This window comes from Aethalodelphis obliquidens, unplaced genomic scaffold, assembly GCF_003676395.1.
Source record: "Aethalodelphis obliquidens isolate GAN/ISIS:26980383/991018 unplaced genomic scaffold, ASM367639v1 scaffold36, whole genome shotgun sequence".
NCBI lineage: Eukaryota > Metazoa > Chordata > Mammalia > Artiodactyla > Delphinidae > Aethalodelphis > Aethalodelphis obliquidens.
The window spans coordinates 11,311,219-11,324,208 of record NW_020837980.1 but is presented as its reverse complement, the minus strand read 5'-3'; the positions used below and the strand labels follow the sequence as shown (position 1 = coordinate 11,324,208).

The following is a 12,990-nucleotide window of genomic DNA, read 5'->3' as shown; positions in this document are numbered from 1 at the left end:
ATGGCAGGAAAGAATGACTACGTGTGGTGTGAAAACAATGGCAATTCTAAATTACTTTCCAGCAAAGTGATTCTGTGGTGCAAAGAGGTGAGAGAGTGTGTGTCAGAAAATCACCCAGGTTGCTAATTTTTAGCTTTTTTTTTTTTTTTTTTTGCTGTACGCAGGCCTCTCGCTGCTGTGGCCTCTCCCGTTGCGGAGCACAGGCTCCGGACGCTCAGGCCCAGCGGCCATGGCTCATGGGCCCGGCTGCTCCACGGCATGTGGGATCTTCCCAGACCGGGGCACGAACCCGTGTCCCCTGCATCGCAGGCGGACTCTCAACCACTACGCCACCAGGGAAGCCCCTAATTTGTAGCTTTTTGCATAGAAAATAATCTTACTTATATCTTCATGGTGGAGTGGAATAATAGAAGAATTATTTGACACCATGTAACACGGATTTAAAACACATTTCTGAGAATGTTTAGAACACTGATACCACCTTCACACTGTGTTTGGCAATCCATTAATGAGATAGTTTTAAAACTATGTAGCAACATAAAAAATGCTTAGAGAAAAATCAGTCATAACCTGGAACTCTAACACAAAAACTGTTACTGTGTTCTATTTTCATATGTAAATACTGTATATATTAACAATTTTGTATCTTTTGTTTTATTTGTCACTAGTTCATATCTTTCAATTTTTTATTCCTTTTTAAATTTTTATAATCAAAAATTAATTGTTAAGTTTGAAGCCTATAAACAGGGAATGAACAATATTTTTTTAATGTAAAAAAATAAAAAGTAAAGCTTGTTAGGAAAGAATTCTAAATATCTTCCCAAGCCGTGGAATACTTCTTGAAGGAATCAGCATGCAATGTTAGACTTCATTTAATCACGCCGATCTTAAAATGACATCAAAGAGATAAAAAGAATATGAATCCACAAAGACAAAGAGAATGAGAGAGAAAAGTTACAGGCAGAAGACAGCTACACATCTATGCAAGATGGAAAAACAACTGAGGAGATATAATGACTTATGTTTCAGTCTCCATAAGGCTAAGAGAGCAATGTTAACAAGAAGCAATACTCCTCAGCAATAAAAAGGAAAATTATTGATATAGAAGGCAGATAAATCTCAAATTCATTATGCTGAGTGGAAAAAAAAAGCCAGGCAAAGAGTACATTCTGTACTATTCCATTCATAGAAACTTCTAGAAAATGCAAACAAATATACAAGAACAAAAAGCACATCAGTGGTTGCCCAGCGAGGGGGTAAAGGAATAGAGGAGAATGAAGGAGTGGAACAAGGGATAAACTGCAAAAGTGCACAAGACAACTTTTTGGAAGATGGAAACATCTGTACATCTGGTTGTGGCGATGGTTTGCAGTGATGGTTTCAGGGGTGTATAAATTTGTGAAAACCAATCAAATTGTCCACTTTACATATGTGCAGTTTAGTTTATTTCTATAGTACCTAAATAAAGATGTAAAACAACAATATAAAAATAAATAAAGGGATAGCTAAGGATCATCAGATACTTAAAGAAAGCTCCAATAAGAAATACAGAGACCAAAACAAACATTCAAAGGTAAACAGAAAGGAACTGAAGGAAATAGAGACCACAAAGGGACAAGAATTTTAAAAAGAGAGAGAGAGAGAGAGAGAGAAAGCTCTAAATAGTATCCTCGTAGATAAGAATGGATTTTACATCAATGAAACAAAACCGAGGTGCTATTCAAAAGGCAAGAGATCTTGAAAATTAAAAAAAAATATGATTGTCAAAGTTGATTTTTTTTTTTTTTTTTGCGGTACACGGTCCTCCCACTGCCGCGGCCTCTCTGGCCACGGAGTACAGGCTCCAGACGCGCAGGCCCAGTGGCCATGGCTCACGGGCCTAGCCGCTCCGCGGCATGTGGGATCTTCCCGGATCGAACCTGTGTCCCCTGCATTGGCAGGCGGACTCTCAACCACTGCACCACCAGGGAAGCCCCAAAGTTGATTTTTAAATAGAAAAGTTAGTCTATCAAGTTTAGGATATTTCTAAGACGTTCAAAAAACTAAAGATATGGAAAACCAGTGAGAAAAAAATACATAAGATTAAACTAATAAATCTAATCCTCAAAAGACTTTTGGAGGAGCAGAGTGGAGCGGCCAGTGTTGCCTAATGCTCTGTTTTGAAGAACAGCCAGCGGTGCAATGGAGCAGACCAGGGACTGCTCACACCTGAAACGGACCACAGAACAGGCACATACCAGAGGTGGAAGTTCAAGTCACACGTAGAAGGACAACCTCACCAAGCGATCAAGAGTGTCCACTGTGCCCGCAGAGATCTCAGCAGCAGCAAGTACCCGTGGTAGATTTTAAGGCAAAATTGACGTGGACATTCTTAGCTGAGACACCAAGAGGTGGGTAAAGCTGTATTGGAATAGCCAGGTAGCTGATTGAAGCAAAAAAAAAAAAAAAAAGCTTTATCTAGTCTTTGAAGATTCTGCCCCAGCTTGCCTTGTTTGTAGGAGAACCTGCGTCATACCTCTAACTGTAGCCTTCCCTTAGGTCTCAAGGATCCTGAAACCTTCCAGGGGACATTAGATTTGGTGGAATGGCAACCATGACTGTGGAAAGAGCAACAAGATGCTGCAGTGCATTAACTGTAGATTGAGATGTATCTTGCAAGGTGGCCAAATCTTCATTGGCATCTTTAAGGCTTTTGACGAACATATGAACTTGATCCTCTGTGACAGGAATGAGATCAAGGAGATCAGGTTAAAGAATCCAAAGCAGCCAGAGCATGAAGAAAAGCAGGTTTGGGGTCTGGGGTTGCCACATAGAGAACTTGGTTTCTGTGACTGTGGAGGGTACACCCCCAAATATACTGACATTGCTTGGGTACCACTTGCTGGAACTACAAGAGGTCCTGGGGTTGGCAAGGCAGCTGACTGAAGTGTACCAGCTAGTGTTCCAATTCCCCAGGCTCCTGCTGGATTAGCAGGTCCTGTCCGAGGGGTTGGGAGGCCATCCCAACAGGTAATGACTCCAGGGGAGAGGCACTGTAGCTGCTACTGCAGTGGCTGCTACTGCCAGCACTGCTGGAGCCCCAGCCCAGGACTCACCAAGGCAGGGGACTCCACCCACACCTGTTGGTCCAGCAACCCCAGCTCCAGGCCTTACGGCTTCTCCACCTGGTATGAGACCACCCATGGGCGCACCAATTGGGCTTCCCCCTGCTCAAAATTCAGAGGTAGGTAGAGGACTGCTGTTTTGATTGTAATACCGTTTGGGTGTTTTAAATTGTGAAAACACACATTTGGTCAAACTAGAAATTATTTTTTTAAAGACATTTTAAAAATCTTTTACTTTTTAAAAATTTTATACATAGACCATTCATTCATATTATGTATTATATCCTCACCTGTATTCTCAATTCCCTCTCATTTATTCCCCATACCTAATCCTTTCCACAACATGTCATGACCGCAAATATGATTTGAACCCGTTTACTTCTCTAAGTCTTCTGAAGTCCAAGGCTTCATCATCTCTCATCTGGAATACTGCCTAGTCTCCCAACAGATGTCCTGTTTTCACTCTTGCCACCTTCTGATCTATTCCACACACAGCAGTCAGGCTGATGTTTTAAAGATGCTGAGTACAAGTCACACCCCTGCCCGGATCCCTTCAATAGCCCCGGATTGTCCTCTGAATAAATCCAAAGTCAGCTCAGTCTCTGAGCTCCCGCATCTTCGGGCTCCTGCTTCTGTCTCCAGCATCATCTTTCTACCACTTTCTTGTTCCTCCACTTGCCTTTGCACATGCTGCTTCTCTGGCCTCGAACGTTTCCCCAGCACTCTTTCCTTGATTTTCTCTCATGCTTTAGGATTCAAGTTAAGTGCTGCCATTTTTTTCTTTCTCTCACCACCATGTCAATTCTCTCCACAGTATGTACCATTTGTAATTGCGTATTTACTTATTCACTTGCTTATCTTTGTTTCCTCCACAGGCTCTAAGCTGCATGAGACCAGGAACTTTGCTTTGTTCACTGTTGTATCTCTAGTACCTAGAATATCCCCTGTCACAGAGTAAGTCCTTAATCACTCCTGACTGAATCAATCAGTGAATGGAATATACAATAGGACAGTTTTTCCTCAAAAGTGTACATAGAACCACTGAGGAGATCTGGGTTTTTTTTTAAATTTTATTTATTTATTTTTTTTAGGAGATCTGTTTTTAAATGCACATTCTGATTCAGAAGATGTGGGATGGGGCCTGAGATTCGGTGTTTCTGAAATGCTCCTGCGTGATGTCAAAGTTACCGGCACCTTATTCACACTTTTGACTAGCAAGGCTAGAGGGAATATAAAAATGAGCGGTGGTGATGTTTGCCCTGTAGGGAGGAGCTTAGGATCTGATAATGGAGTTCCCTCATAAAGATGATCTAAATCACCACCACTTGATGACTTCCATTGCTATAGGAAGCAAGTAAGACCTAAAATTGTTTGAGATTGGGGTCGATGTTGACCTTACCCAAACGTTATACAAGACCAACATAAGGCCATGTCTAGCTATAACAAAATCATTCAAAGAGTTGTAACAAAATACAGAATTTACAAGAAGCAATTGGTAATTCAGTCTATAGGAATAGAGATCCTTTATAACAAAGCAATATATGTCGTGGGACAGACAGATGAGAATCTGAATTTCACTTTGTCCTTGGGTAGCTGTGCAACCTTAAGCAAGTAATTTATATTCTCTGAATCTCAGTTTCATCATTTATCAATTGGGGCAAATGATACCCACCTTAGAGGTGTGCAGATGAAGTGAGGTCTCACATATCAGTTAAATAACTGTGCCTGGCGTTTGGTAGTCCTTAAAAATATCAGGTCCACCTGTTCCTTTCTTAGGTAGAAGATTATTTTCCTTATAACATTTATTTTCCAGGTGGTGAAAGAATTAATATTTGAATGTATGTTTGTCATCTTTAACATCTCAGAGGGAAAACAATTAGGAAAATAAATAAATATGTAGGTTAAAATCAGGCATTTTGGTCTAAATGAAAACCAGACCATGGATCAGAAAACTGAGTTCTGGTCCAGGATCCAACTCAAACTAAACAAGTGACATAGGACATATTATTTAACATCTCTGGGTCTCTGTATTATTTCTATATCATTATATATACTTTGTTAAATACATTAATTATCTTCTTATGGGAAATCATTATTCTTCAAAAACATGTGATTTTATATTTCCCTTTGAAATATCAGTAATTTCCACAGAAATACTAAAATTTCAGAATCATTGTTAATTAAAACTAGGATTGGAAAACAGTTTTTTTCCTCCTAAAATCTCTACTAAACACCCTCAAACTCTATTACTCAGTTTTAAAGAAATATATGCAGTCAGAGAACTTAAAATTTTACCTGGAGAACTTCCACCTTTTCTAGATTATACAGACATACACATTTTCACTGACAGTTAGAATTTGTTTTATCTGCTATATATGATCTTAAGTTGTCATAACTTAGAATATTAAATATGACTTAGAAATTCAGGAAAAAAAGAACAATTTGGAAAAAATAAATTAAATCTTTTCCTTCAAAATAATTGTGATGTTTCTATGTAATAATAGAAAAAGTCAGTGAAAAAACTGCTTGGCTACAGTTGTTTCTCTATTTAAATGCTGACAAATGAATTTACGGGTTGAAAATTATTTTTATGCCTTTAATCCTCCTCTTCCCACTTCATTATAAATGGCTTTCAATTGTCTTCTGTATATTTTTTTTAATGTAATTTGCCCTTATATCTCAATCTGCTACTGAATGTTCATGGATTTAAGCCCCTAGCAGTATTTGAATTTAGGTAGACACTTCAATGTCCCTGGCTTCATTCTTTGCATATAAACATATTGTTGATATTCTTAATCACTTCTTTTTACCATTCCTTACTACAAACGTCTCTTTAATCCATGAAAATCCACTCTGGTACTTTACAAAGATGGCAAATTCAAGTTTCTGCTGTGTGTGACACACCATTAATTCCACCAAGATACTCTGTATCTACTACGTTAACATTCACTGATGTGTTAATGTAATAATGACCCATCTGCTTCTGCTGTCTATGAGGTACTTTCTATCTATAGGGATGGAAATTAATGACAGAGTCTCTCTGAACTGCCTGATGTCAGAGCTGGGAAAGGTGTGAAGGGTACATAAGAGCTGGATTACTGGTTAGCAAGTCGGGGAGTAAATGCTCCAGTGGATGCAAGCCTGGTGTTTTTCATGAAGCTTCCTTGTTAACAAAGGTATTTTCTGATATTGCTGACACTGAGACATTAAAAGGTAAGGAATTTTTTGTTGCTGGGCTAGTATTATTTATTTAGCATTAGAACAAATTTGGGATTAAATATATGGTTTATTTCAAAGAAGGGCTAAAGCGATAATGTTGTATAATATTAATTTTCCAGATTGTTTCAAGAAGGAAATTGGGTAAGGGAAAATTTTGAAAATATTTGAAAATTGTTAAGGGACTACATCAATAAAAGTTATACAGCAGAAACTAACACACCATTGTAAAGCAATTATACTCCAATAAAGATGTTAAAAAATTAATTAATTAATTATTTTAAAAAGTAAATACAAAATAGAGAAAAAAAAGAACAGTACATTAAGCTGTTTAACTGTTCCTTAAATTCTGTGTTCTTTAAAGAATAATGTCAGTCTGATAAATCTCTCTGATGAAACTTCTGACAGACAAGAACGGATAGTTCCAGTTTTGTCAGAAATATGCTGCTGGAACTTAGAGGAGCAAAGCCAAAACATGAAGCAAGAAAACCCAAAAGGTAGTAACTTCTGCTATACTAACCAGATTCTCAAACAAACTAGAGAAATTTAAAGCATATATGTTATATGAGGTGGAATTTTACTGTATGTTTATATGTATATATTTTTTTCTCAGCTCTGGCAATATCCAAAACTTTTACATCTCTTTCTGGAAATTTAAATATATAGAAATAATAAAGAGGCAAATTAAATTTGCTAAGAAGTTAAATTTAGAAGCTCTAGTTAAAAAGCCATTTTTTCTTAGGGGGATTCTTTCTATATTGCTAACTGTTCTGTTAATGAAACAGAATTATAATTAAAATATGATTCTTCATGAGACTACTTCCAAGATGTTCTAAATGTAAATTAATACCTCCGAAAATGTTTTAAATAGGTAGCATGTGCATCAGGATTTTTTCAAAAAGCTTATTTTGAAAGGTGTCATTTCATTTGAATGGTAATGTTAAGGAGGTCTAAAACCTATGTAGGGTGAAAACGTTTGCAGTATTTATAACTTTCAAATGAAAAGCCTTTAAAACTGTGATTCTCCATTTATTTAAAAGATCCTTAAGTTCAAATTCATGCATATGTCATAAATAATATAATGAGGATTCATTTGTGCCTAAATTGGTTTTGATTCCATATAGTTTTGTAGAACTGAATTTATACTCTCTTAAAGACCAAGGAGAATAAGGTTACTTTTGAAAAGACTTTGCCTTAAGTCGTATTAGAACTCTTCTCATAGAATTATCTGCATCTTTTCTATTTTCCTTCCAGGTGTTTTTTGTTGAGATGGAAAGATTCCAGGTGTTTGGTGATATGGAAAGATTTCTAAAGCACCTAAGTATAATGAATAATAAGAATCATCGGAAGATTTTTTCTTTTCATTTCAGGGCTTATCTAGTTTACAGGATGTTCTTCTCAGAACTGACTGTAATTTTCAATTGGTTTTCTTCTGGATAAAAATAACTTTAAAACTGCCCTGAAGTTTCTGGTATACTAGCAGAACAATTGAATGATGACAGGAAAATTAGCAATATTACCTAGTATTTCTGTCTATATCTTGATCTTCTCTTTCATTAGATATACTCATTGCTAAGTATTTTTACCCAGTATGTTTTTAAGGATATTCGTTTATTATGAGGTGAACTTTGCTCAGAAATAGAATAGTATGTAACATTATTTATTAACAAATTATATATTCATGCTAGTCATACAATCTCTTACTTTAAATTATTATTAAAAATACTTATAAACCATTCAGCAATTTTTTTCAGGAAACTGAATTTCCTGGCATCAGTATGGTGTGGTCATTTTTTTTTTTAAAGGGGAGGAAGAATTTTATATCTTGAGATGTTCAACCATGTAATATTCTATAAGGCTCAAAAAAAGCTGAGAAAGCCTATGTAGGAAACATCTCAAATTTTAAACACCTTTAAAAAAATAAAGCTGATGAAGATTTATTATTCAATGTCATTTTTTTCACAAAGTCAATCATCTCACTCGAGATCTTTTTCAACTTTTATACACGTATGGTATGGGATTAAGAGGTAACAGACTTTACAAACCATATCAAAACATAGTTATGTTACTTCACACTCATGAGTGAGACGAAAGGATCCCTACCAACTTTTTAAGACTCAGTAGTAACTATCTGCCTGGAGATAATCAGAGGGCCACCAAAAGTATAATTACATGGGTTTCATTCTGGAGTTACTAGGAGCTCCCTACAGGAGCTATAACTATTAAGACCTGGGATAAGGAATCCATTTAAAAACTCTTGAGGGAGTTCCCTGGTGGCCTACTGGTTAGGATTCCAGGCTTTCACTGCCATGGCCAGGTCTCAATCCCTGGTGGGGGAACTGAGATCCTGCAAGCCACACAGTGCGGCCAAAAAATAAAAACTCTTGACACTGAGATGTTTTTAAAGAGAGACAATTTAAGAGTTAACGTTTGGCCTATAGTCAACATCACTGTTTAAACTCTCTTAAAGCCAAGAAGTTCCATGTGTGTGTGCATGTGTGTAAGTGGTCAGTAGTTTTAAACTAGTATTTGTTACTAGCTGGTGGGTTGGCTGGCAGGCCGGGTCTGCCTTGTAGTCAATGAGGAAAAAACACATGAAAATAGGAGTATGGTGCTTTTCACTAACCATTTCAGCCAACTTTTTCCATCTTAATGATAGTTTTGGTGGAATCTTATATATCCTGACTACCATATTTACACAAAAAGTCCTGTTGGGGAAAGCAGGTTCACAATTATGAAACCAACAAACATAAAAGCTCTTAGTTTTTCTTTACAGTAGAATGATGGCCCTCTTAGCTAACTCAAAGAAGGTAATATTTTATTTAGCATAATTTTAAATCCTATTACAGACTTTGAGACCAATTATCAGACGTATCAATTATCAGACATTTAACACATAGAGTAGTATTTCACACTTTGCTCCAGGCATTTGCCAAACATATCCTGGAACAGAAATCCCTTTTTAAAAAAAATAGATTCACTTTTTATATTTATTTATTTATTTATTTTTGGCTGTGTTGGTTCTTCATCGCTGCGCACAGGCTTTCTCTAGTTGCGGCGAGCCGGGGCTACTCTTTGTTGCAGTGGGTGGGCTTCTCATTGCAGTGGCCTCTCTTGTTGTGGAACATGGGCTCTAGGCACGCGGGTTTCAGTAGTTGCAGTGTGCGGGCTCAGTAGTTGCGGTGCATGGGCTTAGTTGCTCCACGGCATGTGGGATCTTCCCTGACCAGGGCTTGAACCCATGTCCCCTGAATTGGAAGGCAGATTCTTAACCACTGCACCACAGGGAAGTCTCCAGAAATCCCTTTGAACCTTCTCAATTTGATCCATATTTCCTTTATTGCTTTAAATTTATAAGTTTGAAGTGTTTGGGTCAAATTCCAATTACTGCTGTTTTTCAGGAAAAGTTTACCATCTTTTAGAATTGAATGTTCAGTGTATGAGTTACTTGTTCAATCCTTTAAAGCATTAAATCATTCTTTGGACATGCACATTGGCCATGTGTACTATACATGCAAAAGAAATAATTAAAGAGATAATATGAATAAGACTGATATACAAACCAGGTAATTCAGCCCCAAAGTTGGTTTCCTTTGCCTGAATAATTGGTTTGTCAACATACACTCACATGCAACAGATACCAGTTTAATGCTGAAAGAAAAATTTTCTGTGTGGGAGAAGATCTGAGAGTAAAAACATAAAGTTTCACTTGCATTTTTAAAATATTTACTCTTAGGCTATCTCTATACAAACTATTAATGAAGTACTCTCCATACAAAATAAACCCATTGAGATCAAAACCATTGCAATTTTGCCTCAAATTATGTATATCCACTGGCTTCTGGATATTGAGTTTTTAGCCTCATACATGTCTCTCTCTTCCGCTCTACACTTAACGTAAGGTTAACCAATATTTTGGTTTCTGTGGAGCTGAGAACTAAAATATTTCCCTAGTGCTCCTAACAACCAGCAAAAAGCAATGTTAAAGTTGTGTCTATTTCCAGTACTGTTATGAGAACACATTAAAACAAAAGATGGTATAAAAATACAGAGTTGGGCTTCCCTGGTGGTGCAGTGGTTGAGAGTCCGCCTGCCAATGCAGGGGACGCGGGTTCGTACCCCGGTCCGGGAAGATCCCACATGCCGCAGAGGGGCTGGGCCTGCAAGCCATGGCCGCTGAGCCTGCGCATCCGGAGACTGTGCTCCGCAATGGGAGAGGCCACAACAGTGAGAGGCCTGCGTACCACAAAAAAAAAAAATACATATATATATATATACATGTATATATATATATATATACACACATATATATGTATATATGTATATATATATACATATATATGTATATATATATACATATATATATATAGAGAGAGAGAGAGTTGATGTAAACTCTGTAACTAGAAAGAGAAGTTAAAATTCAAACAAATTACAGTTATAATTTCTGACTTATCCATAATATTATTATGCAGTTGTTCCAGGTGGCTGAAAGAATATGATGAATATTAATACCATTGACATAAAAAGCCTTTCTGTTTTAACATTTAAACCAATTCTATCATTAAAATTGTTGAATGCATAGGAACCTAGTAGGTGGCAGGAACATGGTAATCTCCATTTATTTAGGCTAATAGTAATAGAATTCCCACACTATAAAGGTCAAAGTGCCTGAACAGGTGATAAAATTGATTCCCTTGAGACTTTATAATATCTGACATTTCTCTTAACACTACTAATTCAATGATCCCAGGAAACCCAACAAAAATTAACTAACACTACTTAATTCTTATTGGAAAGATGCAGGAAATGAATGTATATATATTTTAAGTCTACATATTCCAGGTTACATATATATTTTACTTTCTAAGTCCTTTTTTAAATTGGGAAATAGATTAGTCAGTATTTAAAAGCATATAAGACAAAGACATTATTATTATCATCTTGAATATATTCTGAATTTCCAAAGAAAGGATCACACTGGGAAATTCAATACTGACTATAATGGAGGGTTTGCTATATGATTTCCAAGCTGCATCTTCAAGGTGTCCAAAAGCTCTGTCAATCATCCAGATATTTGCAAATCAAAATATTGGATTATTAATGTGAAGATGTCTCCTCTACGTTTCATCACATACATAATAGCTGTACCCAATCCTGACTCCAGGTCTCTAACCTTTAATATTTGTTCAATGTCACCAGTCATCAAATGGAAAAGCGGAAATGCTACACTGCCACTTGTGCAACTCCAACGCCTGGAAAATTTTTTAGTTTGGTCCAGCAACAACCTTGGCGCCATTTTCTCACCTACCAAGGTAGGATCCAATACATACGGCAAGAGGAATACAGTTGAGATTTTAAAGAGAGAACCCCTGAATTACTCCCTTTAGAGGTCAGTGCACCTCACAGTTCTTATTGTATAAATACTCTAGTGATTTGCTGTAGACTTTAACAGTGCTTCTTCATTTCTGGAGTGAATATATGAATGTGTCCCATGTTTGTTGCCAGGACATATAAATTGCCATGTTAAGAATTGTTTTAAATTTGATACAAATTAAGATCCCATAATAAAAAGACAGCCTTTAAAAATGAAATATTTTGGCTGTAGATTTTTATTTTTAAAACATTTTAAAAAGTCATTACTTTGGCCTGTATCTTTATGACCTGAGTTTGAGAACAAAGGAGAAAATGGTTCCTGGAAACTTGATAAATTGTAAACAAGTAATAGTAAAGTTCTAATTATAAACATTAGAAAACCAGCAATTGTAAGTACACTTGTTAAGCAATTCCTTTTTGCATTAGATTTCTGAAATGAGATAAAGTGCTGCTTAAAACAATAAATTAAAACCTTCTCCTGATTCAGTCAAAATATTTTTGTTTAATTCTGTTTTTTGTTGTACTTGCTGGTACTAAGATGTAACTTAAAAATTTAAAAAGCAATGTCCCTGAGGGTTTCATTGGGAGTTATCATCAGTGAGATTTTATTAAATGTACGTGCCCTTTATTCTAAGTGGCTTTCAGCAAGTCTTAGTCATATTCTTATACAAGGTACTGAAAAAGCAATTTATGTTCCTATTAACTATGTATTCATTTAAAAGACTATAGACTTCTGGAAATTATGTACTCCATGGCAACTTATTTTCATAGTTTAATTAACTGGACATTTCTGGCAGAGGTTCTGTTTTTGATGCCCTTTGTTTGGAAGGAAGCTGAAGTACTGAACACGAAGTGAAATGTTTTGCTTTAAGTCAGATTCTTATGTGGTATCTGCTTTTCCGTGACTCTGAGTTTCATACTTTGGGAAGTAGTATTAACTCATATAAACTGCTATCATGCTGCATTATGCATTTCTAAAGGCAGTCAGCTTTTATTTTAAAAAGAAAATAGAAAAAGGAAGCATCTCAATCTTAGTGAGAATCCGACTCATTGACTTGATTGCTACATTAAAATTTCCCCTTACGAAGTATGCCTTAGATCACCAGATTATAGACTTTGTTGTTGTTTTGCTTGTTTGTTGGGGTTTTTTGGAGTATATAGAGACAGAAGATGTTATTTAGAGTGATTTTATGTCATGAATTGCATACTGAAATAAATGAGTACATAAATTCCTATTTGTGATGTTCAATTGTTAGCCTCTTTCAAAATGGATATGAGCACATTTTAAAGTGAGTAA

General features: G+C 36.3%; 1 protein-coding gene and 2 pseudogenes across 1 annotated transcript; all 3 read left to right on the top strand.

The window, feature by feature from the left end:
* The first annotated feature begins 2,181 nt into the window (after positions 1 to 2,181).
* Positions 2,182 to 2,416, top strand: LOC113632268 (SNRPN upstream reading frame protein pseudogene; annotated as a pseudogene).
* Positions 2,417 to 2,580: 164 nt separating this feature from the next.
* On the top strand, positions 2,581 to 3,247 carry LOC113632253 (small nuclear ribonucleoprotein-associated protein N pseudogene; annotated as a pseudogene).
* Positions 3,248 to 6,417: 3,170 nt separating this feature from the next.
* Positions 6,418 to 11,707, top strand: IAPP (islet amyloid polypeptide). Its single transcript, XM_027129234.1, is given in 3 exon segments — positions 6,418 to 6,464; positions 11,520 to 11,565; positions 11,567 to 11,707. Coding segments are annotated over 3 exon segments (234 nt in total).
* The last annotated feature ends 1,283 nt before the right edge of the window (positions 11,708 to 12,990 follow it).